Consider the following 23,777-nt stretch of genomic DNA (forward strand, 5'->3'; position numbering starts at 1 on the left):
ACGCATTTTTTTTTCACATATCGTAGGACTGCACCATAACAATCAATATATCTGAAACTCCCGCCTCGGGACACTTGTAATTTTCTGCTATTCATTTCAAAAACGCACCACATTGGATTTTTATGGAAGTTTCAACTACTCGGTGCTAGCGCAAAAGAAACCTTGAGCAACCTTTTGCTACGCATCGGAAAGTTATAGCATTCCCTTAACTATGTTTATACAGTACCTTACAATACAGCACAGTTCCTAACATTTAAAAGCGATGTCCAAGAAGGCTGTACTTGCGTATGCTCTAAAGCAAACATTCGTTTTCTTTCTAAAATATTGAATAAAGGCGCACTTTAACTTTTCCGGAAAACAAAAGAAGCAAAAAAAGTTCCACGAAGTTGAAAAAATACAAAGTAAAGGCACATTCCCCCCCAATATATATATATATATATATATATATATATATATATATATATATATATATATATATATATATATATATATATATATATTGACTCAGTGCACTTATATCAGACACGGCTTAAAAGCTCCACGTGCCTGGACGTACTCTGCGACTTCGTTGCGCGTTTAGCGTCTCAATGTGGCACCTCATCGTTCAAACGATGCTACTGCCATCTGGTGGCATCTGAGCCTCATTTAGTTAATCTTGTTTTCGCCGCTTTCTAGCAAGCTTGCCGAGGTTATCGGGCCTAAAAACTTTGTGCTTGTTTTTCACCGATTTATTACGATGCTCTTTCCGTCTCTTCATTTACTCCGTTTTTCCACTGATCGCCGAGTGCCCCGAGGTACTAGGACTTTGGCTGTTGGCGCGCGCTTCCATGAATACCTAAACAGACGAGTAAGAAAATAAATAAACAAGTATTATGTTGTCCTGATAGGCGATAAAAATGATAGGTGTAACGTTAAGAGACCGGAAGCGGGGAGTATGGGTAAGGGAACAAACGCGAGTTGATTCCAAGAAGAGCCAAGCGTAGCAAGGGGAGGATAAGATTAAAAAGTTTGCGGGGACACTATGGCCGTTGCTGGCAAGGGACATGGTTAATTAGAGAGACATGGGAGAGGAATTTGCCTTGCAGTGGGCGTAGTCAGGTTGATGATGATGATGATGAGTCCTGCTGCCGATAACTGAGGTCACTGTCTGCTCGGCTAGGTGATAGCGTTTGAAAAATCGGCCCAGTTTAAAGTCTACTCGTGAAATGAGAAATACTCCCCCAGGGGAAAAAAAAAGGCACCCTGTTCCTGCGGCACGTCGTCATAAGCACGGCCGTCAGCTGTTTCGAGCTCGAGGCATACATAAATAAGTATTATGTTATGTCGACCGGAAGCAAGAGAGTAATGGCCTCTGAAATAGCTGCTGCCTCTCCAGCGAAGCAGCTGGCAGATGAACAGTTTCTGTTATGGCCGCTGCAGGCGCTTGCGATCTGCTGGGAACCCCCGCAAAAACGCCGCGGCGGGACTTTGCGGCCATCGTATCTAGGTTACATCCGCAAGATGCGATCACGGCTCGCAATATATCGCCCCGCTCTAGCATGACATAAAATGGCAGCGCATACTGCACTACCGACATCCTTCATAGTTGCTCCATCAAAGTCGACGAGGCGCAACTTCACGGTCACCTCGGCAGGTTGAGCCTTTCTAAAGCCACGTTTTTGAATTGAATTAGTAAGCGAAAGGTGGGTGCGTTCTTTCTGAATGAGCGCCCAGCTGGCGTTGACGCGGTTTAGTGACAGATTCTGAGAGTTCAGTTCTGAACGCCCGACCAAACACGCAGAAATAGGAGATCATTGGGTACAGTTCGCGACAGCGTGTGTTACCTCAAGTTAGTTAGCTATATTGAGTTTTACAGCGCAAAAAAAAAAATACCAAAGATATTATGCGCCAAACACAGTGTTAGAAAGTATTATGTTAAATGCAATACCTATAGTTTGTTTAAAATACTGGCTTCCTCAAGAAACTTAAAAATACGTGAAAAATCAACAAGTACTTTACCACATAAAAGCAACATGGGGTGTATGAGATGTATTCGCTGTATAATAAAGCAAAATAATTTTTCTCAGTCCTTCAAGCTCTGTGCACGAGATTAAAGTGTGGTTTAGAGTGAGTTCACCCCCACACATTTCTGAGTTCGTTTTCCTTTGTCAGCAAGAAGTTGTGTGTAAGGTGTGTGTGCCCAATGCGTAGACGACATAAAATACCTTCTGTAAGACGCTCTTGATGCCTACGTGATTTCTGTTTTCCTAAACTGAGCTTTACAGAGTGCGGTTTGTTGTTTCCTTAATATTCCCATGCAGCCCCTGCCACTTATTTCTCAGTTTACTGTATATTGACTTCAAAACAATCCCTGCGCGGTATGTTCACTTGTTTTATTTGACCAAATCTGCTTTGTGTGCAGCGCATGCATCTGCTTTCTCATTACCCCCAATTCTAGCATGGCTAGGGACCCAGCAGAATTTAATGTTATGTTTTTTCTTTTGTGACTTTAACTTTATTATGTGTGATGTTGCCTATTAACGATTCAGCAGCATTTATAGAGTGCAGTGCTTTGAGCAGATTCAGGGAACCAGTGTATATGATGCTATATTTAATGTTCTCTTTTACTATTTGCTGTTAAGCCACAACGATGGCATAACACTAGATAGTAAAAGCGATGTACACCGGGGAAGTCGTATCATTTTTTCGTTTTAGCCTTGAGCTACTGCACTTCCAACATGCATTTATGTTTTTGAGCCATCAGTATGAAGTTAAATGTAGGTATCAATTCTGTTTGCAGTGCGAAGAATTCTTGTAGTATGTGCTCCTTCGGTGTTTACGTTTCGTGTAAATGTGTTAATGTGAAGTCACATAATGCAGAGAGACTGTACCAGGGCGGCAAATGGCCTTCTCTCGGTGCAATGTTAGGCGAAGCATCTAGTACAACTAACGCTTCGCATTAATCTTTAAAGAACAACACTAATGACCTGATGAAATGTGGTTTGTTGCTGAATGATCTTTTGGATGGGCACTTGGTGACAATGGGATGGAAGAGATGTTTCGGGAGAGAACGCGTACAATTCCCTCTCTATAGAAAGGGTTCATTACTAATGCTTCGACATAAAGGCTGGTTAGCGGAGATGTTCTGGATGCCCTAGGTGATAGGCGCAGACCAAGATTATGAACAGGGTCCAATCGTTTCAAGTAGGATGCTCGTGTTGAACCATATACTACGCACCCATAGTAGGCGTAGTGATGATGATGAAGGCGTGATGGTGAATGCCAGACACTCTGTGGATGTGGATAATGAAGAACAAAGACAGAGAGGCCGTCAAAACCATGACTTGGGAAACAGTAGGTTCTAATTTACGTAAGGTTAAGAATAGCTAATAATCCGGCCAGATAAACTGGAGTAAAGTCGGGAAGACGCAGGGAAAAGGACTAACCCAATGAAGGGGGGAAAGTTCCCGCACCCGCTTTTACACTACACTGCGAGGCACTCGTAGCAATAAGAATATGAGAGGGAAAGAACCTTTGGTGCTCGTGCAGCAAACCGCGAAGGAAAAGGCTGCAGCTTTTCACTCGTTGGAAAATATCGTCAAATACATTCTGGACAGAAGGAGAGACGTTATAGATTGGAAGGACATCTGTAAAATGAATGTATAAGGAATCAAGGAGAAACTGTACTAAGAAAATCTGTGGAGTATGCAGACGGGACCATACGGCACTAAAAGTGTCTTCAGGTTGACCAAAAAATATTATACTCGAGGCGTGAAAGAGGTGAGTCGCACAATTTTAAAAGTGTTTGAACTGTTTAGAGGATAAAGATGGGATTCACCCTCCACGGTACGGAAAATCATTACCGACATATTTAAGAATCTCCAGACTGTGGCGCAACGCCTCACGCTCCAAGAGAGCAAGTGGGCGAAGTGTATAGGCTGAAACTACAGAGACTAAAATACAGCCGGCCACTAAAATTGGGCAGACGTAAATTTTACAAATCAGCAGAAGTGTGTGGCTTCTCGTGCCTGACATACCTCTGCAAAGCTTACTCTGCATGTTAACGGCCCGAACTCCTTTTGCAGAAACTTGCTCAATGTGGGCCCACCATGATAGAGTAGTGCCGTATATTACTCTGCAATATTTCACCGTCTGAACTTAAAGAATTATACGCTTTCTGTTGACTGCACAGATACTTTACACGGTCAGAAACCGGGAAAACTAACAATGCGCATTTCTTCACATCGTGGGACAGATGAATTCCTCTAACCAGCTGTCTAGAATTTTGAGGTAATTCTGAAAAGTCTGATAAAGAGTGTTAATATCACTCGCGCACATTGGCGTACACATAAGTCTTCACATTGTGAATATGTGAAAGGGACAAAAGAAACACGCTAAAAACCACAGCGGATAGAACTGACCACTGCGGTACGCCTCTTGTCTGTCAAAATCTCCTACAGGAAACAACCTTTTTGGTAACAATAAAATTCTTTACTTTTTGGAAGATGGCATGCAAAGGTCCAGGCCATGAAATTTTTTTTTTAAATTAAGGTCTTGTATTCTGTGCAACAGCGTCGAGTACTCAACACTATCTCACAGCAACCGATTTGTTTTTACTTTTCATAAATCTGCATTACTTTGTAATTTTCTCTACATTTCTTATTTAAAAAAAACGTTTTTTAGCATCTGTCAGTCGCCGCCTGTGACTTGGCCAATCCCCCACAGTGAATACGAGCCATTAACTCCTTGAGGACAAAAACAACTGTGAACAACAACTACTTCACATTTGTAGCACTTGCTGCATGAGCACGCAATTAAAATACTTATCTTCGAAAATACAGAGTACTAAAAAGTTTATAAAACCATTCCCAGATAACTGAGTGGAGAGCACGGAACATCATTCGGATGTCACTGCTCTGGTTTGATGATCGCGCTTTGTTAGCAGCATTAATATGCAGATCGTAGGGCACGACAAAATTGAGACGCCATATTTAAGTGCGTTACGGCCTCACTGGTGAATTTCACTGAATCAGGGTGTCCCTGGACGAGCTGCTTGTTGGAGATTTACTCGCGGCTTTTCCTTTCGCAGAAAACAACCGATTCCAAGTGCCACCGGGCACCCACCGGTGACACAATGCGCACAAGCTTTCTCCTTGCCTGGTGCTCGGCTTATTGGGTGACATTGCTGAAAAATGGGCCTTTGATCTCACATTGTGTGTACGAGAAAATACCTGGTACCACTGCGCTGTGTGGCGACAGCTGCCCTTGCGCCATAAAAAAATCGTCATACCTTAGCAAAAAACAAAGGTATCCAATCATAAGCTACAAATACCCGACATCCAAGAGCTCTTATTTAAGGGAAGGAGAACACTGTAAGGGTGTCAGAAGCTAAACACAAGCGAAAGCAAGTTGAGATCAAGAGTCCAACATAACGGCGAAAACGATATGGTTTATTCGACGCATGATCTCATGATCAATTTCATTCATCATCAAAACTATCAGACAAAAATACGCATAAAGTGAACAACAAAGAGCACGAAAGATAACACATTCCATTCACTCCCTGAATAAACCGCGCCACGAACGATTGGTGAAAACATCAGTACTATAACGCCATATTAAAGGACCATGCACACGCATGTGTGTAACCGGAGCTAATGAAAAGCAACGTAAACGAAGATTAATGGTAAGTTCGTACGGCCCGTACGGAATGTTCTGGCACCAGAGTCCCTGCAGCCGAGAGTTCTCTTCGTAGATGTCCAGAGTGTATGCAGCCTTGAAGAACCCGCCAGCAGCTGCTTCCGCCCTACTTTGCACCGCTGTGCAGGCTCCGCTTCCTTTGCGCGAAAATATTTTCCTTGCGCTCTTCCATTGATTCCACACTGAAATGTGCCGGCAGAAAGAGGATGCCCATGAAAAACGTCGCCACGCCCACTGCAATGGCTGCTTTTTGTAGCGTCTGCACATTAGGCGGCATCAGATTGTCGACGTACTTAATCACCACCGCCGTGACTTTGCCCAGCGAACCGCACATATAAGCGAAAGAAAGCCCGCTGCATCGCACCTGCATAGGAAAAATGTCCACAGTGAGTATGTAGAGGGGAACGTAGGCCATGTTGAATAGCGTGTGACCCGCCGTGATAGCCCAGGCAAGCGGCGGCAGAAGTGCGTAAAGCGTGAGCACTGCCTGCGTCGCTATGCAGGCAGAAGACAGAAGTGACAGGACGACGGCGGGATAGCGCTGGCCACACATTGTTGTAATGAAGTACGCCGCTATCATAGCCACGGCGTTCACGATAGTGGCGACCCCTGCGATGTCGTGCAGGCTGTCTGCGGCGAGCTCCAGGTTGGGACTGAAGTAGGCGACGTAGAAGAAGAACCAGCAGCCGAAAATGACGAAGCAGCGAGAGCGCATGGTGCCGGTGAAAAGGCGATAGAAGTGAGGCGTCTCCCTGCCTTTCTTCTTGTCGGCAGACGTCAGCGCGTCGATGACCGCCTGCAAGCGTTCCTTGATCATTCCGGCATCATCCTTATTCAGTCGGGCAGCCCAAAGGGCCACCTGCTCGGCCTCTTCGTACCTGGCGTGCACCAGAAGCCAGTGCAGCGACTCGCTCGTCAGGCAGACCAATGCAACGAGCAACACCGATGGCACAGCTATTGCGAGATGAAGGCCTCTCCAGTCGAAAGCGATGATGCTCACTGCGCTCACGTATGGAAATGCCACGACCGTCGGGATGCAGACGGCGAGCGCCACGAACGCCTCACGTCTACCCGGTGGTGTTGATTCAAACACCAGGATGCTCGCGGTAACTTCCAGTACGCTCGCCGATGCCGAAAACAACAATCGCAGTATCACGAACGTCTCAAACGATTGTGCAAAGCACTGAGACACTGCGCAGCTGAACAACATGAAAACAAACACGTATAGCATGGGCCGGCGGCCGAACCTGTCAGACACAAACCCAATCAGAGGCACACAGACAGCGCTGCCAGTCAGGAAGGTAGCGTGGGACCAGTACACAAACCAGGCTCTGTTGCACACTAGGTCCCACTCGGTAATGATGGAGTAGCCGTGCGCGCTCCTGACGTAGTCCCAGTGTTCGCAGGGCACCTCGGTGGCGTTGTGCTTGGGGCCCGCAGCGATCGGCCGGTCGTAACGTGAGCAGCGGCTGTAGCTGCCGTCGGGCCGACGCGGAATGCTGGAGTTGAACCACAGCGCCGTGGACATGTACGAGTATTCCGACGGCGGCCGACACCAGTAGTCGATCGGGTAGTAGTTCACCACCTGAATCGAAATCTGCGCGTACGACACAAAGATGGCGGCCTGGGCGAACAGCAGCAAGAGCACCTGATAGCGACCGCTGCCGAAGACGTACGTGGCTTGGGCCGTACATTCTGAAAGGGGCTGCTGATCATTCCCTTTGACGCACGGGATGGAAACACATTCTTGAGCAGTGCTCTCTGCGCCTTTGGTGTCAGGTTCGGACATGGCAACGGCAGATGAGCTGGGCTTGTCGCTGTTTTCTTCTTCTTCCGGATTTCCCTGAGCGCAAGCACGCTCACATGGGATTTTAACCAATGGAGCCACTGAATGAAAGAGATACCTTGAGGAACATGGGATGTATGGTCGGTCTGCTATTTTCATGCAACCTGCTTCTATGATGTATATCCGGGACTTGGCTGGAGGAGAAAGCCAGAACTGATGTTCTGGTGTGGCCAGAACGTCAGTTCCGGTCATGAATGTCAAGTGCACCAGACTTTCATGCAGATTTGCATTGGAGTTGCAATGTAGTTCCTGGACACCTGGGTGGCGTTAGGCGTGGAGTCTTCAGATAGTGGTCGTTCGTAGGTAGCGAGAGCAGTGGCTGTAGTTGCCGTGCGGTTGAAGCGGAATGCTGGAGTTGAACCACTGTCGCGTGGACATCAGTGAGTATGCCGACGTCGGCCGGCACCAGTAGCCGATGGGGTGGTAATATACCATCTGGGTTGAATTCTGCGCATAGGACAAAATGATGGCGGCCTGGACGAACAGCAGCAAGAGTACCTGAATGCATCCGCGGCCGAATTCGTACGTTCCGTGGCCTCTGCATTTCGACAAGCACTGCAGAGCACTTACTCGGCCACATAGGACACAACAAGTAGACTCATCACTGCCCTTTTTGTCGATTACGAGCTCAGGGCCGGCTCCTCTGTGGTTGAACAGCGCTTTTTGTTGTTGTTGTTGTTGTTGCTGACTTCGTGACATGGCAATATGAAGACTACTGTAGACATGTTTCAGGTAGTCAATAACTAGAGATCAAACAAAGGTGAAAGACGAAGCTGAAGCGTTCAATGAGCACGAGAAAGCACATGAACAACATGCCAGCAGGCACACTGTGGCAATAATAATAATAATAATAATAATAATAATAATAATAATAATAATAATAATAATAATAATAATAATAATAATAATAATAATAATAATAATAATAATAATAATAATAATAATAATAATAAAAAAAAAACAAGGCACCCTGGCCAATCCCCAACTGTGGGCAAGTGCAACTCCATAAGATAACAACAACAAATCCAAACCTTACACAATTATATTTGGCACGAAACGTTTGGTAAACACTGGAGAAACATGTGGACACCCAGCAATACTGCTCTGCTTACCAGTGCAGGATTGCTTCTGTAAATATTTTCAGATAACGTTTTTGAATATTGCCACCTGGTGTTCTCAGGTGGCGCTGAGGTGTCTTCGAAGACGTTGAAGTGTCTCTCGCTGGCTGGCTGGCTGCTTGCTGTATTCTGCTGATTTAAAGAGTGGGTACTGGCAGATAGAGGTCGACGAGCGGGACCGCGAAAAAACGGCGTTCGTGACACCCGACGGACTGTACGAATTTAAAGTGCTACCTTTTGGGCTATGTTCAGCGCCGGCAACTTTCCAGCGGATGATGGATACCGTTCTCGCTGGACTAAAATGGCAAACTTGTTTGGTTTATCTCGATGATGTCGTCGTATTTTCCGAAACCTTTGCCGAACACCTTGAACGCCTGAGGACAGTATTAGATGCCCTCCGATCGGCCGACTTAACGCTAAAGCCCGAGAAGTGCCACTTTGGGTACAAAGAGTTGAAGTTTCTCGGTCACCTCGTGAGTGCCGATGGCGTTAAGCCCGACCCCGAGAAAACTGCTGCCGTCGCCAACTTTCCTGTTCCTGCAACAAAGAAAAGTGTGCAACGTTTTTTGGGTCTGTGCGCATATTACCGCCGCTTCATCGCCGACTTTTCAAAGATTGCCGCACCCCTGTACCACCTCACGCGCAATGATACACAGTTCGTGTGGGCTGCCGAGCAGCAGGAGGCTTTTGCCGAGCTGCGCAGACGACTGCTAACATCCCCTGTTCTTGCGCACTTTGATGAAGAGGCTGAAACCGAAGTCCACACCGACGCGAGCAACGTCGGCCTCGGCGCCGTACTCGTCCAACACCAAGGTGGCGTGGAAAGGGTCATCGCGTATGCAAGCCGCACGCTTTCTCGCGCTGAAACAAACTATTCGACCACAGAAAAAGAATGCCTTGCGGTTATGTGGGCAACCATGAAATTTCGTCCGTACCTCTACGGCCGCCCGTTCAAAGTAGTTACCGACCACCATTCGTTGTGCTGGCTTGCAAATCTTCGCGACCCATCGGGGCGCCTAGCCCGATGGAGCCTCCGCCTCCAAGAATTCGATTACACCATTGTGCACAAATCTGGCCAGACGCACGAAGACGCTGACGCACTCTCTCGCGCGCCCGTCGGGTTAGCGGATGATAGCATAGAGGACGAGAGTGGTTTTATTGGAGTTGTCAGCGCCTTAGACCTAATGACCCGCCAGCGAGCTGACCCAGACCTGCGACCTATCATTGATTATCTGGAGGGCCGAGCTTCTGTCGTACCCCGACAATTTTCTAGAAACCTGCCGGCCTTCTGTCTCCGGAACGGCATTTTGTTTAAGAAAAACTCCAGCACTGTTGACCGAGCGCACCTCCTCGTCGTTCCGGCAGATCTCCGCGCCGATATCCTTCTTGCTTGTCACGATGAGCCGACCTCCGGCCACTTGGGCTTTGCCCGCACACTTGCACGCGTGCGCCAGGCGTATTATTGGCCCAAACTTTCTCACGCCGTCCAGCGTTACGTCAGAGGCTGCCGCGATTGCCAACGTCGTAAGGCGCCTCCTCTCAAGCCAGCGGGCTTGCTCCAACCTATTGAACCCCCTCGGACGCCTTTTGATCAAGTCGGCATCGATCTTCTGGGCCCATTCCCTGTGTCATCGGCCGGTCATAAATGGATCATAGTCGCGACCGACTATTTAACAAGGTATGCGGAAACTAAAGCGGTGCAGCGCGGTACGTCATCTGAGATCGCCCAGTTTTTTATGCAACAAATCGTGCTGCGTCATGGCGCACCGTCCCACGTAATCACTGATCGAGGTACGGCGTTTACGGCACAGCTCATGCGCGACGTGTTCGAGCTCAGTCACACGAACCATCGCAAAACTACTGCCTATCACCCACAGACGAACGGGCTCACAGAGAGACTCAACAGAACGATCGCCGACATGATCGCAATGTACATAGACTCGCAGCACAAAACCTGGGACGAGATTCTCCCGTACGTCACATACGCTTACAACACGGCCACCCAGGAGACGACCCGATTTACACCATTTCGTCTGGTCTACGGACGTGACGTTCAGACGATGCTGGATGCAATGCTTCCATGCAGCACTGATGACCACCCACTCACGCCAGACGCCGAGCAGTTCGCTCAGCGCGCCGAGGAAGCACGTCAACTTGCCCGTCTTCACATTCAGCGGCAGCAGGGCACGGATGCACGCCGCTACAACCTTCGTCATCGGCACGTCGAATACCATCCGGGAGACCAAGTTTGGGTGTGGACCCCGGTACGCCGCCCAGGCTTGTCTGAAAAACTGATGTGCCGTTACTTTGGACCGTACCGAGTTTTGCGCCGCGTCACCGAAGTGACCTACGAAGTTCTTCCTGACGGGACTGTGCAGCCTCAGCGTCGTCCACCCCGCTCTGAGGTTGTGCACGTTGTCCGCATGAAACCCTACTTCACGCGGTAATGGATAGTACGCTCAGTGTTCTGCTAGTTTTCGCGTGGGACACCTTCGCCCACCTCCCTTGTACATTTTTGTGTGCTTGTGCTGTTTTTTTTTTCTCTTTCCACTGCCCATACTGCAACCCCGCTTTTGTTTTTCTTTTTTTTTTGGAGGGGGAGTAATGCCACCTGGTGTTCTCAGGTGGCGCTGAGGTGTCTTCGAAGACGTTGAAGTGTCTCTCGCTGGCTGGCCGGCTGCTTGCTGTATTCTGCTGGTTAGCGACCTGTCTCCCTGTTTTCCGTTACAATATGTACTCTAATTTTGGAACAATAAAGTAAAGAACTTCGTGAGCTGCCAGTTCGAACGTTTCTTTTCTTCCTCTATCGGCAAAATCTCACGATCACGGTAGCTCTCGAGCACGTTATCCCACTATCGAGTTAGCGTGCTATAAAGGCTCGAGATACGGCTGCTTTTATGCCGAGTTGGTTTCCTTAGTCGTGTTGTCATCACCACGTAAGACCAAAGAAGTCGGACGAATTTTATTAAACTTTCGTCCCGAGTGTGCTACTACGGGATTCGTAGTTTGTATTCCAGTGGTTATGGTGCCCGGCAGCTGTCCCGAACGACGCGGGTTCGATCCTGGCTGCGGCGGCCACATTTCGATCGAGGCGAAATGCTGGACGCCCGTGCACTGTGCGATGTCAGTGCACGGTAAAGAACCCCGGGTGGTCGAAATTACCCGGAGCCCCACTACGGCGTCTCTCATAGCCTCAGTCACCTTGGGGCGTAAAACGGCCCAAAAACAAACAAAACCAAAGCATTCGGAGTCCCTGCCGGCTTGTATCGTTCTCTTGTGCTATCGCTGTAAAAATTCGTACATGGAGGAATACTCCCCCCCCCCTTTCCCCCCATTTTTTTTCGTTTGGGTTGATTAAAAGGGTACAGATAGTAAAGGAGAAAAGGCCGGATGGCAAGTATCATCGAGGCATAAACTGCCTATAGGCATAGGCCGCCATTTCCAGAATGAAGATGGTACAGCGAGGAGACGCAGCAAAAAGAAAAAAAGAAGCCAGAAACAAAAAGCAGAGGTAAGAGGTAATAGAGGCACGCAAAGTACACCCTTACTGGATCTCCCAAGGCGCGAAAGGCCCTTAAATCAGTACAATCGGTCAATCCAGATTGACAGATATGGACAATGTCACTAATTCTCTTTTTACCCACTAGGTCACCGCCTGGATTACTTGATGCCTGTGTTGCTTTAACGCGGCTGCTTAAAGTTGTTAACATAGAGATTGTTAAGCTCCCCTCTATGTGGTATTACAACAATAATCCACAATTCAACACGAGTGCTCAATATCCGCAAACGGGCTCACTCATCGAGCCACGGTGTAAGCGAACTCTTCAGATCCGGCATCTGGTAGGAGAAACCAGAAGTACAGTAACCACTAACTATGGTTTTTCTCACTAGGTAGCGCCGCCAGGCTTAGCTGCTTTTGCTCAGAAAGAAGAAGCACTCAAAATTAGAAGCTTGTTCAAAAAAAAATAAACAAGTAAGAGACGCTTAAAGGATTGGTGGAGAAGGAATGCGATGAAAATTGGCAGTTAATCCAAAGATATTGAGCACACTAGGATTAATGGCTCGGTAACAATTTGTCACCGCGCTGATACAAAGAGGAGGCATATCACTATTAATTATCTAGCTGCCTGTGTTGCTTTAAAGTGGCTGTGTAAGAAATGTAGTTAACACGAAGGTTCTAAAGCCCCATTCTATATAGAATTAGAACGAAAATCCATAATGCAACGCGAACGACTGGAATCCACAAACAGGCTCACTCAGTGAACTGTCCAGAGTCGGCATCTGGCAGGAGGAAGCAGAAGCACAGGAAAATACAGTCACTAATTCTCTTCTTCCACACTAGGTAGCGCCGCCAGTCTTTGAACGCCTGGAAATTGGACAATAACAGGTGGGCAGGTAAGGTATTATAATACTTTAGAGAATGAACATTCTCTCACAATGGCGAAAAAATAACTAAGAAATTAGCCAGTAAGCATGCAGGGCTCAAGGACGTAGAATGAAAGACGATTAAACGACACGAAAAAAAAAAAGCGGAAGGTAAAAACTGGATTAACTCAACAGAAAAGAAGCAGAATGTATAACTATACGACATTGGAAAAGGCAGGCGAGGAAGGAATCGTTCTACGGTAACTCAAGAGGCAGTGCCCTTATTCTTTGGAGCTAAATCAGAGTCTTAGAACGTGAAATTACGAAAAGGTATTTAACCAAGATGACATATATGCCGTGTGTGTGGTAAATCTGTAGAAACAATAGAACACCTCATGCTCCAATGTGATCGTAACCATCCGTATGTCGATGCAGGAACAGTCACTCTCCCCGAGTCCCTAGGATTTAGAGATAACAATCGTCATGTAAATAAATCTGCGGTGGAAGTTAGCAAAAGGCGATTGAAAGATTAGTGGCTCAAAAGCAGAGAGGCGACATAAGGTTAGAAGGGTAGTACTGAAAACGAACTTAAAGAAAATGGCGAATTTTGAGACCAATTTATAACACAGTTCAATAAAAATAAAGAAGAAAGTCGACCATGGCGGCGACGGCCACCACTTTGTTTTAAAAGGGACACTACTATTTTTATCCATCAATTCAGCTGCCTGTGTTGCTTTCACGTGACTCTTTTGTTAACACGGGTGCTAACGCGGAGGTTGTAACCCCATTTCGTGTGGCATTAGAACAAAAATCCACAATTCAACGCGAGCGATTGCAATTACTTGCTTTTATTCTGCACGGAACCAATACTTTCTTGGAATTTGTTGGCGCCACAGCTAATCAGTAGCCGAATCAGCGAACCATGCGAGAGCCGTACGTGGTGTGCTGGATCCTGCAACCTCCGTAATCGTGACGGTCCGTGGTACACCGGGAGGTTCCCAGTCGGGCGGGTGTGGCATCGCCTGCCTACATTTAGGGATCAGCACAGCCCTCCAGTCCTCCTGGATTGGCCTGCCCTCGATGACCACCCTCACCAGGCCGGCGAGCTGTTCTCCGGACTCGGGGCAGAGGCCCTTCACGAAACAAGCCGGCACTTCATCGCATCCAGGGGCAGTGCAAGTATACTAATGCCTGTTAGGGCGTGGTCAACAGTCTCTCTAGAGTCTCTCGCAAATAATATGATGGATTGTCTCTGGATGGATGCAGTTGAAGCCATTCGGGCTTTCTTCAACTCCAATCTTGTGTAGGCAGCTTTTAGTGCACGCTACACCTAGTCGCAACCGATGGAGCAGAATTCATTGACGTCGCATAACATTTGATGGTAGGTGAAGCCGCGAAAAAGCTGACGTGCTCGACTTACGTGCTCAAAAATGCAATTCTAATATATTGCACCACAATTTCATTTTAGCTCTTGTTTGTCAAAACAAAATACATAATGCAGTATACCGCCTCTACCTCCCCCCCCCCCCCCCCCTCCACCAAAAAAAAAAAAAAGAAAGGACCGCCAACCTAGCTGCCTGCGTTGACACAGAACGACAAGATTGAGCGCTCGCAGTTGTTTGCTTAAGCTTTCTAAAAAAAATTGCTCCTACTTGTTTCTAGACTCCATCTCTCAAAAAGTTTATAGCACTGCGGAACCTACAACTCGGTCTAATCAGGGCTGCAGGAACCCAAGAAATGGCCTCCAAAATATTTGAACAGTGCCGAGCTATTTTTCAAGCAATTATTGCAGTTGTTGAAAAGGTAGTTCTGACTTTCTAAAAAAATTGCAATGAGCCTTTCATTCCGCGCTTAAATTAGCAGACAAAGACCGCAGGTAGACAGCACTGCGGAGGCCTGCTGCAAAAAGGCACCTCCATTCGTACAGATGGCGTTAGCCGAGTCTCCTGCGTGCAGCAGCTACACACTGGTGCCCTTTCCTCCTCCGTAATGGAGCCACACAGTAATGGAGCGATGAGGGGCACAGGGAATGCACTTATGCAGAGCGCGCGTTCTGACTGACTCGGATCACCGTAGGTTCGGCAGTGCCGCAAACTACTTATGAGATGCAGTGTAGGCATCGTTGGGCAACGGAAACTATGGGCCTTTACCATTGAAATCCTGCGACAGGGCGCCCGCTTCAGACGCTATTGTCGCGGGGGGAGGGAAGGGGGGGGGTTAATTAGTACTAGCAAGGTTAGTGTACCCAGCAACAATACGGTAGAAAGCAGGATAAGAGACAGCTGCCACCGTAGCACAGTTGGCAGCGCACTGAACGCGACATGCGAAGGCCGTTAGTTTAGACATCGCACCGGCGGGATGTGGTTGTCTTTTCTTGTAGTTTCCATGAAAATTATCTTTTATTTTTAATATTTACGCATCTCATTTCTACTCTAATCAACACCACAGGGATAAAAAAAAATTCGCTATCCTCTCCTTGCCTTCAATGACGACTGGCTTTTTTCGTAGAGTTTGGAAATTGGGTGAGTGCTGGCTGTTAGTGGCCTGGCCTTGCTGACGTTACTCAGCATTTTCTGCCCCTTTATATGTTTATTAAATGTAGAGGAAATAGGCAGACATGTTAGGAACACTTCACGAACAGTACGAGGAAGCACAAAGAACGGAAAGTGCGCGAAGGTCAGCTGCCAACGACGCCGCTGCAGGTGCGCCCTGCGCCGGAAGCGGTGAGAAGCAGCTGCCCAGATGCCCTACCACAGTGCAAGTCAGAGACAGTCTATTCAACGTGTAGGGAAGAAGTCAAAAGTTTCAGCTGCCAAGGTACCCTACCTGGTAAATAATGTGTGATTCTTGAGCGCTTCCCTGCATGATTATTAAAGTTGTGCGGTGAAGCATTTTTGACAGTCGCGGCATTTAACGAAAGTGCAAAGGCGGTCATGTTTTCCCTAAACTGTAGAGCAGTGGCCAAGTGGAGTTACGACCTGCTACAGGAGTGCATATGTCGTAGTCGACGACCTGACAGCGTACACAATACAGCATACAAGCTGACAAGCACTGGCTGCATTCGTGTGCAAGAGAGCGGAGATATTTTCACATCTAACTCGGTGGAAGTGTCGTTAATACGCTGCGTCCTTTCTTTTGTGTCGCATTTAGTTAAAAAAAAAACCACATCCTACAGCGCGAAGAAATAACTTGTTTTGTAAAGATCTTTCCCAGGATTAGTTTTTTTTATGTCCAAACTCACCCTAGTTAACTGGCGACGTTCTTCGGAACAACCTGAGATCTAAATGTGATAATATTTAGAAAGCTGTCGAGATGCGCCGGGAATGTTTCTACTTCATCATAACAATTCGCACTTATAGCTTTCTTACAGGGTGTTCTATCACGTGTGATCCACGTTTTAAAAGAGTGTTTTCACTTTTTTCGTGGTAATCAAGCAAGCAATAGCCTTTGAACGCCGGTAATGTACTCCGGAGCATTATTATGTCCTAATTATTGAGGGCTCATATCTCCAAATAATTGCAAGCGTAAATTTTCTATCTATACGGATGAATCCAGAATGGTGGGCGTTTACGAAAGCACTCTGTTCTAAGCTTGAAGGGAATTGCATTTTGTTTTCTTTTTTGCAACCATTTAGCCAAGCGGTCGAAACTCTGGATAAGTATGAGGCCGCCACAACCCTCTCACAATGGTAGGCGTCGCTGCTGCTTCAGCCCGAGCCTGTTAATTATAGCGGCGTTCAATAAATTAGCGCAAGTACGGAGAGCGGTGTTCAAAGTTCGCGCTTGCGCCGAGAACATTCCGATTTTCAAGCGTGTTGTTCACTGCGCATAAATGTAGAAATTAAACAATCTGAGGAGGAGTAGGAGGAGGAGGAGGAGGATGAGGAGGAAAGGCAGGGAGGTTACCCAAAAGAATGACCGGTTTGTTACCGTGCACGGGGAGAAAGGGGTGAGGGGATAAAATGATGAAGGAGAAAAGAGAGTAGCAGGAAATTAAAGTCCCTATGCAAAGTCACAGCGTGCAGGCCAGAAATTCTCAAGAAGCGGAGCAGCGCCTTGGCCTTGAAGGCCTTCACTGTCGACGCTCGCCGCGGCCAGTGGCTGAGATTCTTCGTCTCCGTAAGTGGGCGTGGATCTAGAAGCTCCAGCGCACGGCAGAGAGACTGCCTTTCGGCGCTGCAGGCAGGGAATTCACAAAGAATGTGGGCGACAGACTCGTCACACCCGAAGATGGCACACGCAGGGCTATCAGCCATAGCGATTAAGAAGGAATAATGGTTGGTGAAAGCTACACAAGCCAGAGGCGACACAGCAAAGTTGCTTCTCGTGGTGGTCGGCCGGATGGAAGCCAGATCTTCAGATCAGGGATTTTGTACGTGAATTCGAAAATTGGCCGGAATTACACGCGGCAATCGTGATGTCCCGCGCAAGTGCGCGAAGCCTGCCCGCTGCGTCTGATCTCGAAATGGGGATCTACACACAATTACCGTAAGCAGTTCGCAATCGCTGAGCAGTTCGGTCGACCTCGTTCGCGCGGTAATTTCCTTCTGTGCCGCTGTGCCCTGCTAGCCATTGGTAGTTAAAATCGGGCTCTTTATTGATGGCAGAGTGATGTAGTTGTCGGATTTCCGCGACCAGTTGTTCATGAAAAACATCTGATGTAAGTGATGAACTTATTGTTAGACAAGTGATTCTTCTGGGAGTTAGTAGCGAGTCTCAACAGCTTTTGACTGGAAACTTTTACGCTGATCGTAGGCGAAAAAAAGTGATATCGATTAATTTTTGTCGTATTTACAAGCTAACACATTAGTACAGTACTGCTGAGTATTTATTTATTTATTTATTTGAAAATACTGCAGCCCCATTCCAGGGGCTATAGCAGGAGTGGTTACATATATCATGCGGTACAGTTGCGCGCATAAAGGGGTACATGGCAAAATGTGAAACAAACGCTGCATACAACATCATATAATGCTACGTCTCAATTTCGGACGCAAAATCAGACACAGAAAAGGCACGTATATTTCCATTTAAAGAGTTCCAACTCTCCACGGTACGCGGAAAAAAACTGTATTTGAAAGCGTTAGTACGGGCAAAAAAGGGGTTGGATATTAAGATCGTGATGGCTCCTGGTTAGAGATGGTTTTGAAAACGTGATATGCTTACTCTCTGAGAGGCAATTAGCAGAATGCACTATTGAGTGAAGAGTATGCTAGTATGCAGTCAACAAAATTAGTTCACTGTTTTTGTTGTCCTTAAATAAACCGTTTTTCTGAAGCCTCCATTAAAACTGTGTGAAACACGGTGCAGATTATTGCACCTTGACATGGTAAGCAAGGTGAAGAAAAAAGCCGATAAGTCAGCTTTCTGTTTTAATGCGATAAGTGTCAAGCGTAATCGCCGCCACGGACGGAGTTCACTTGAAAAAGGCTGCATGTTCTCGGAATTCGCAGAGCTACGTGGTACCACTAAACTTTCCTGCTCCATTGCCTCTAAACTTCGTTATTAAATACCAAGCTCCGCAAAAAAAAAGCCGAAAAATGATTTTAATGAACGCCCTGTTCGCTCATAGCATAAGCAGCATAATCAGGAGCTGGTTCATGTTTCAGCGTTCTGCCTCCTGTTCACAACTGTTCGTTCACAACTAACGGGAACGCCCAGGAGATTGTTAAAAAACAATTTCTGCAAACGCAGCCAGCGCTCGCGTACTTGATTCGCAACAAAGCTCTTTTTCAGTGTGTGATTTGGGCAATCGTTCTACCCTTCCATTATTGTTATTACGAGGGCAATGAAGTTGCCTCTGTCAAGCCCAGAAAGAATGCAGCTTTCAGAAGGGTCGGCAAGTGAACGAAACGCATGAAGTGTAATTGTCTCCCTCGTTTTGCACACAAAAAATACCACCAGAATCGTCCAGCCAAATCTCTCTCCAGTTAAAATAGTGATCATAATGGCAGCATTAAATGGATCACTGATCCAATTGGAGCCTAGGAATTTCTTGTTAATTACAGTCAGCGAGATTTTAATTAAGAGCATATTTTCGTAACGAACTAAACTTTTATGCCGTCGCCAACATGCAGCGCTTTGAATCGGACTTCATTATATAGTTCACGGATGGAAGATGTCTAATTATTACACCACCCCGTACCCTACTCCTCCCCTCTTTCAATGGCAGCGGATTTATAGCACCTGAAGCAGTGAACATCACGTTTTTGGTGCGCTTTTGTGCCGGTGCTCACACCCCTCATGCCACGATTTTAGTCAGGAAATGCTGCACGCGGTAGAGCAGCTGCTGTGATTAGAAAAGGACCGAGAGAGCGGAAAAGTGCGATAATAAAATTCCGACAAGTGAAAGTGGGGGTATTGAATGGTCATGCCCCAGGTTTCCAGCCAGGGTCGCAAGAGTGTGTCAATGTTTTGTGCATAAGCGCGCACTCCGCGGCTCGCGGTATTCTAGTAAGAGCCTGCCCATATGCCTGAAACGAAGTTTGATTGTAGGATGAAGAATAATGCGGGGATTTTCACCTGCCCTTAGTAAAATTCAGTCAGGTTACAATTAGTGCTTCTGCGCGACGAAACTTAGAGAACGATGGCATTTTCACGTGGGCGTTAAGTAGCTTTGCGACGTCCTGTGTCGCGAGCGTGTTAACGACCGACTCTTCACTGCTGAGAGATGACTGCACCAATGTTGCTCATGAGTGGGTTAGTCATGAAAAATTCTCTTGGTTGCTCCACTGTGATAGCAAAGTGGAGCCCGAGTTTGCAACGAGTCATGCGACAGTGTAGCAATGTCAATTTTCTGCGCTATCTACGCGCAAGCGTTCGTTCAGCTATTAACCTCACTTTTGCTTCGTAGATGTCTGCCGACGAATACGACGGCAGCCATGATATGCCACTATGATTTGGTTTCCGTGAGAGATGTTAATGAATCTTGCAACGTCATGGTTTATTTTGAGCTGGGCTACCCTTGCATTTTATTCTTCAGATAATTTCTTGTGCTAGGCGGAAAACGACATGATCGCAAACAAAGGCAGCGGCTTCTACGTCCACGCAGAAGGCAGTGTTCGAGATGTTGCAAAGAAAGTGGTGATCACATTGGAGCCTAGGAATTCCTTTTTAATTACAGTCAGGGAGATATGAAATAAGAGTAATTTTCGTAACGAACTAAACATTTATGCCGTAAGTAAGTAAGTAAATGGCTAAAATTGATCAGTGCGATTAGGATTTCATTTATACCACAAAAAGAACACCGACCACTGCTTAGGCGCTTCATACAGTATACCATGCGTGAATCACTCCATGTCCTTTCAATTGCCTCGTGTAATGAAACCTCCCCTTCTACCCCTCTTTGCGAGTAAATGTAAACAAATGTACAGCCTTTGTCAGAAGTTTAGAGTCCAGGCGGTTTACTGCTAAGTCCTGTAGTCGGGCTCCTACCGCATTTGTGGCAGTCCTACCCGTTGGAATGGGCAGTGCCGAAAATCTTCTTACCTTTAGGAGATTTTGATTACTAAGGATGCATTACAAGCCAAACGGTGTGGCTTCTGAAACAAAACCCTTTAGGCTCTAAACTTGTAACAAAGAGTCTACTATTGCATAACTTTAAGATCACTGGCAATGAACGACGGTCGTCGACTTCTTTACTCAATTTTATGCAATTATTTGCTGTAATTTTTGTAGATATATGAAATTAAATTTACACCGCCAATACTGAGTAACACTTGAAGAATATCATTTAGAGTATGTTCTCAGATGATGGTGGCTATCGACGGCCTCTGTCATTGTTGTTTCCGCATGCCTGGTTGGGTTATTTGACTACTATCCCTGCGGCGTTACCGTCCACAGCCTCACAGTAATGCAAAGAATGCCATAAAGCGTAGTTTCGAAAATGCATTATCACTCTTGTATGCTTCGCACGTCAATACGTGATTAACTGTTCAATGCTTGCATTAGGGCGAAATCTAGAGACATGGTCATAATCGAAAATATGAGAACGTTGCAGTTTTCGCGCAGATCTTGCAGCGTAAAAAACGCTCATTAGAAGCTTTGCTGTAGACCGCTGGTTCATAAACGCGCGGCGCGTTGCTCGGTGGTGGTGCAGTGGTGCGCTGCAGCTCATCGAAAAATAAAAGGAAAAATGCTCAAAAAGAAACCAGAGCTACACATAGATCTGGATAGTTCTTTAGCAGTATCACCGCAGTGTCGAACAAGCGGCTGTACAGAGCTCTGTGACAAAGCAGGGCGGCAAAACGGAATTAAAAGGCTGAGCACTTCGCGCGCACGTGCCCATTACCGGCTGTTTCGCCAGCTCGCTTCATCACAGGCCTATGCACGGCCGTTTGTTCCACACTGTTGTGATACTGTTAAAAAATTGGCGGTATGTACAGTCATGGACAAAAGTTTTCGCGATGCGGATTAGCCGAAAATAAATTATTTATCCGCTTTCAGGTAAAGCTGGCCATTTAAAAGCCCATATAGAAGCAAGACGAGAGACTAATGCTCCATTCGTTAGAACGAATACAGACAGACTGGCTGCATTCTTAACACCAATACGCCCATATGGTAGCACAAAGGCAGTAAGCTGTCCTCTATATAAGCTGTCCCTTTCATAAAATATAGTGCGCTAGAAGACAACTTACCCCCTTTTTACTTTCTTCTGTTTAGAAAAGTAGTGAGGCAAAGCAGAAATAGATATTTTCCCGCGCATTCTCACCCCGCAAATTTTTGTACGTGACTGTATGTACATACAAATAAGCAGGTCGCGGGGTTGAGGCGGCTTCGCAAAAACTATGAAATGTTTAAAGGCATCGAATTTCAGGACATAATTGGTGAAAAATACTATGAACACTTATTAGCAAGCATTCCACGGCGGAACGGTAGGAAATGTTTAACGAAGACAGTTTATATTGAAATGGAAGCACCACCCTAGAGGTCGTAATACGTGAAAGGGCACAACTAAAAAGTTAATTTTCTATGCATTCGATGTCGAATGTTATTCCTGCCAATTTCGACGAAGAAACTCAAGTGCCTAATCCAGTCACTTACTGGCCTTTGTCGTGTCTACGAACAGACTATGCTCATGAATGGCTAACTGAAACCTTTCTAAACTTCTGAACAGGATGGCAAAGAATAGGCTCGACTTCACCCTGTGAACGACCTTCCAGTATGCAATTTGTTTTAACTTTACAATTTAATACCTTCTTCGACATCTGCTTCTATCCTGTTTCCTCTATCTGCCGCCTTTTCTTTTCCCCCAGGGTCTTGAATTGTAGTCTCGAAATTATGCTTGCTTTGTGCAATGTACTTTGACTGTTAGTGTGTCCGTTTCAACTTAATCAAATGTTGTGTCTTTTATGCACCCCTATTTGATTTCAAGCCTTTTTCAACTGCCTATGGGCACGAATGTTTCTGCTCACTAACTGTGTCTCTGCAGCAAAGAGCGTTTCCATGAAGGCAGATACGCATTAGAGTTTCCACTATGAGGGTGTTGTTCGCCTTTATTCATGTAGTCATGAGCATTGACGAAGCGGACAGTCAGTTCTTCAAGTTGCTTCACGCACGATTTTTCATGGTATCCTGCGTGATACGTTATTATCGAAACGAAACACGTATACGACTTCATCAAAAGATTTCCTCGTGATATTTTGAACCAATTCGTCCGATAACGTTTCAAAAAGTACGAGAAAATAAAAAAACTTGCCAGCTTCTAAACGAACCTCAATTTCTTTATGTCTGTTAAAAAAGTAGCATTCCCCATAACCTTTCTAAAGTTCCAAATCTTTATATTAGTCGATACAACTTCCTGGGCCCGGCTGATAGTGCTAATCTAAAAAAAAATTCCTTGCTCTTAGGGCGTGAGAGCACTGGTATTTGCTATCTTGTCGATGGGTACTATAACTGGCGGCGGCACCTAGCAGCCGTGATTCCTGCCTGACTGATTGCATGGTTTGCTGAAATGACCGGCGATTACATTGTAGCCGGGATACCATGAACATGTTTTACGGATGAAGACTTACTAGCAACCTAATATGATCCCTGTCTCATGCTCCCGACAGCTTACACTCACAAAAAATGATTTTTTTATTGTACTAGGAAGAAGACAATTCCTTCTTCGTATGTGACCTGACAACTATAAATCGAAGTTACGCATATGCTTGAAAAAACATTTGTCGCATAAAAACGTCACATGTGCGCTTCGACAAAAACTGCGCCTCAGTTCGGTCTACACCAAGACCAGACTTCAGAGCGATGTATGTAGTTTGTGGTCTAAACGAAGCATAACCCTCTAGCGGTCAAGTGCGCAAAAAGAAATGACAATTCTTATTTCACCGGAAAAAGGTGCTCTCTAGAAGCAAGGACACCTGTTGTTGTAGATACATTGTTAAACGCCAGTTTGAGCTCAGTTTCTTGTTTTTCTATGCCAGCGAGTTATATCTCGTGCTCTATAGCCTTTGTAACAATCTTCAGCGACTAAGTTATCACCGTCGAAAGCTGCTGCTTCTTGCAAAAATTCATGACAAAAACACTCACAGCCGCCGTATGACCGTGCCTACACGCATCTAACAACGCTGTGGGGCGCTACGTGCCACCAAATGGACAAATTAGAAGACGTGGTTCCCTTCTTCGAGGTGTCCGGGAACGAGTGGCTGCTCACGGACAACGTCGGCGCCTACGGATTGGTCCATGCCAGTGGCTTCAACGGGACCGCTTCTCCACCCGTTCACTACCGCACCACAGCGGAGGATGGTCCTCGCGTGCGCAATATTATCGACG

The 23,777-nt window shown here is 46.4% G+C and overlaps 1 protein-coding gene across 1 annotated transcript; it reads right to left on the reverse strand.

Moving 5' to 3' along the window:
* Nucleotides 1–5,785: 5,785 nt before the first annotated feature.
* On the reverse strand, nucleotides 5,786–7,468 carry LOC144095216 (solute carrier family 22 member 6-B-like). The gene has a single exon (XM_077629003.1). The coding sequence runs from the start codon at nucleotides 7,466–7,468 to the stop codon at nucleotides 5,786–5,788; it is 1,683 nt and encodes a 560-aa protein (XP_077485129.1).
* Nucleotides 7,469–23,777: the final 16,309 nt, after the last annotated feature.

Source organism: Amblyomma americanum, chromosome 6 (genome assembly GCF_052857255.1).
Source record: "Amblyomma americanum isolate KBUSLIRL-KWMA chromosome 6, ASM5285725v1, whole genome shotgun sequence".
Classification (NCBI taxonomy): Eukaryota; Metazoa; Arthropoda; class Arachnida; order Ixodida; family Ixodidae; genus Amblyomma; species Amblyomma americanum.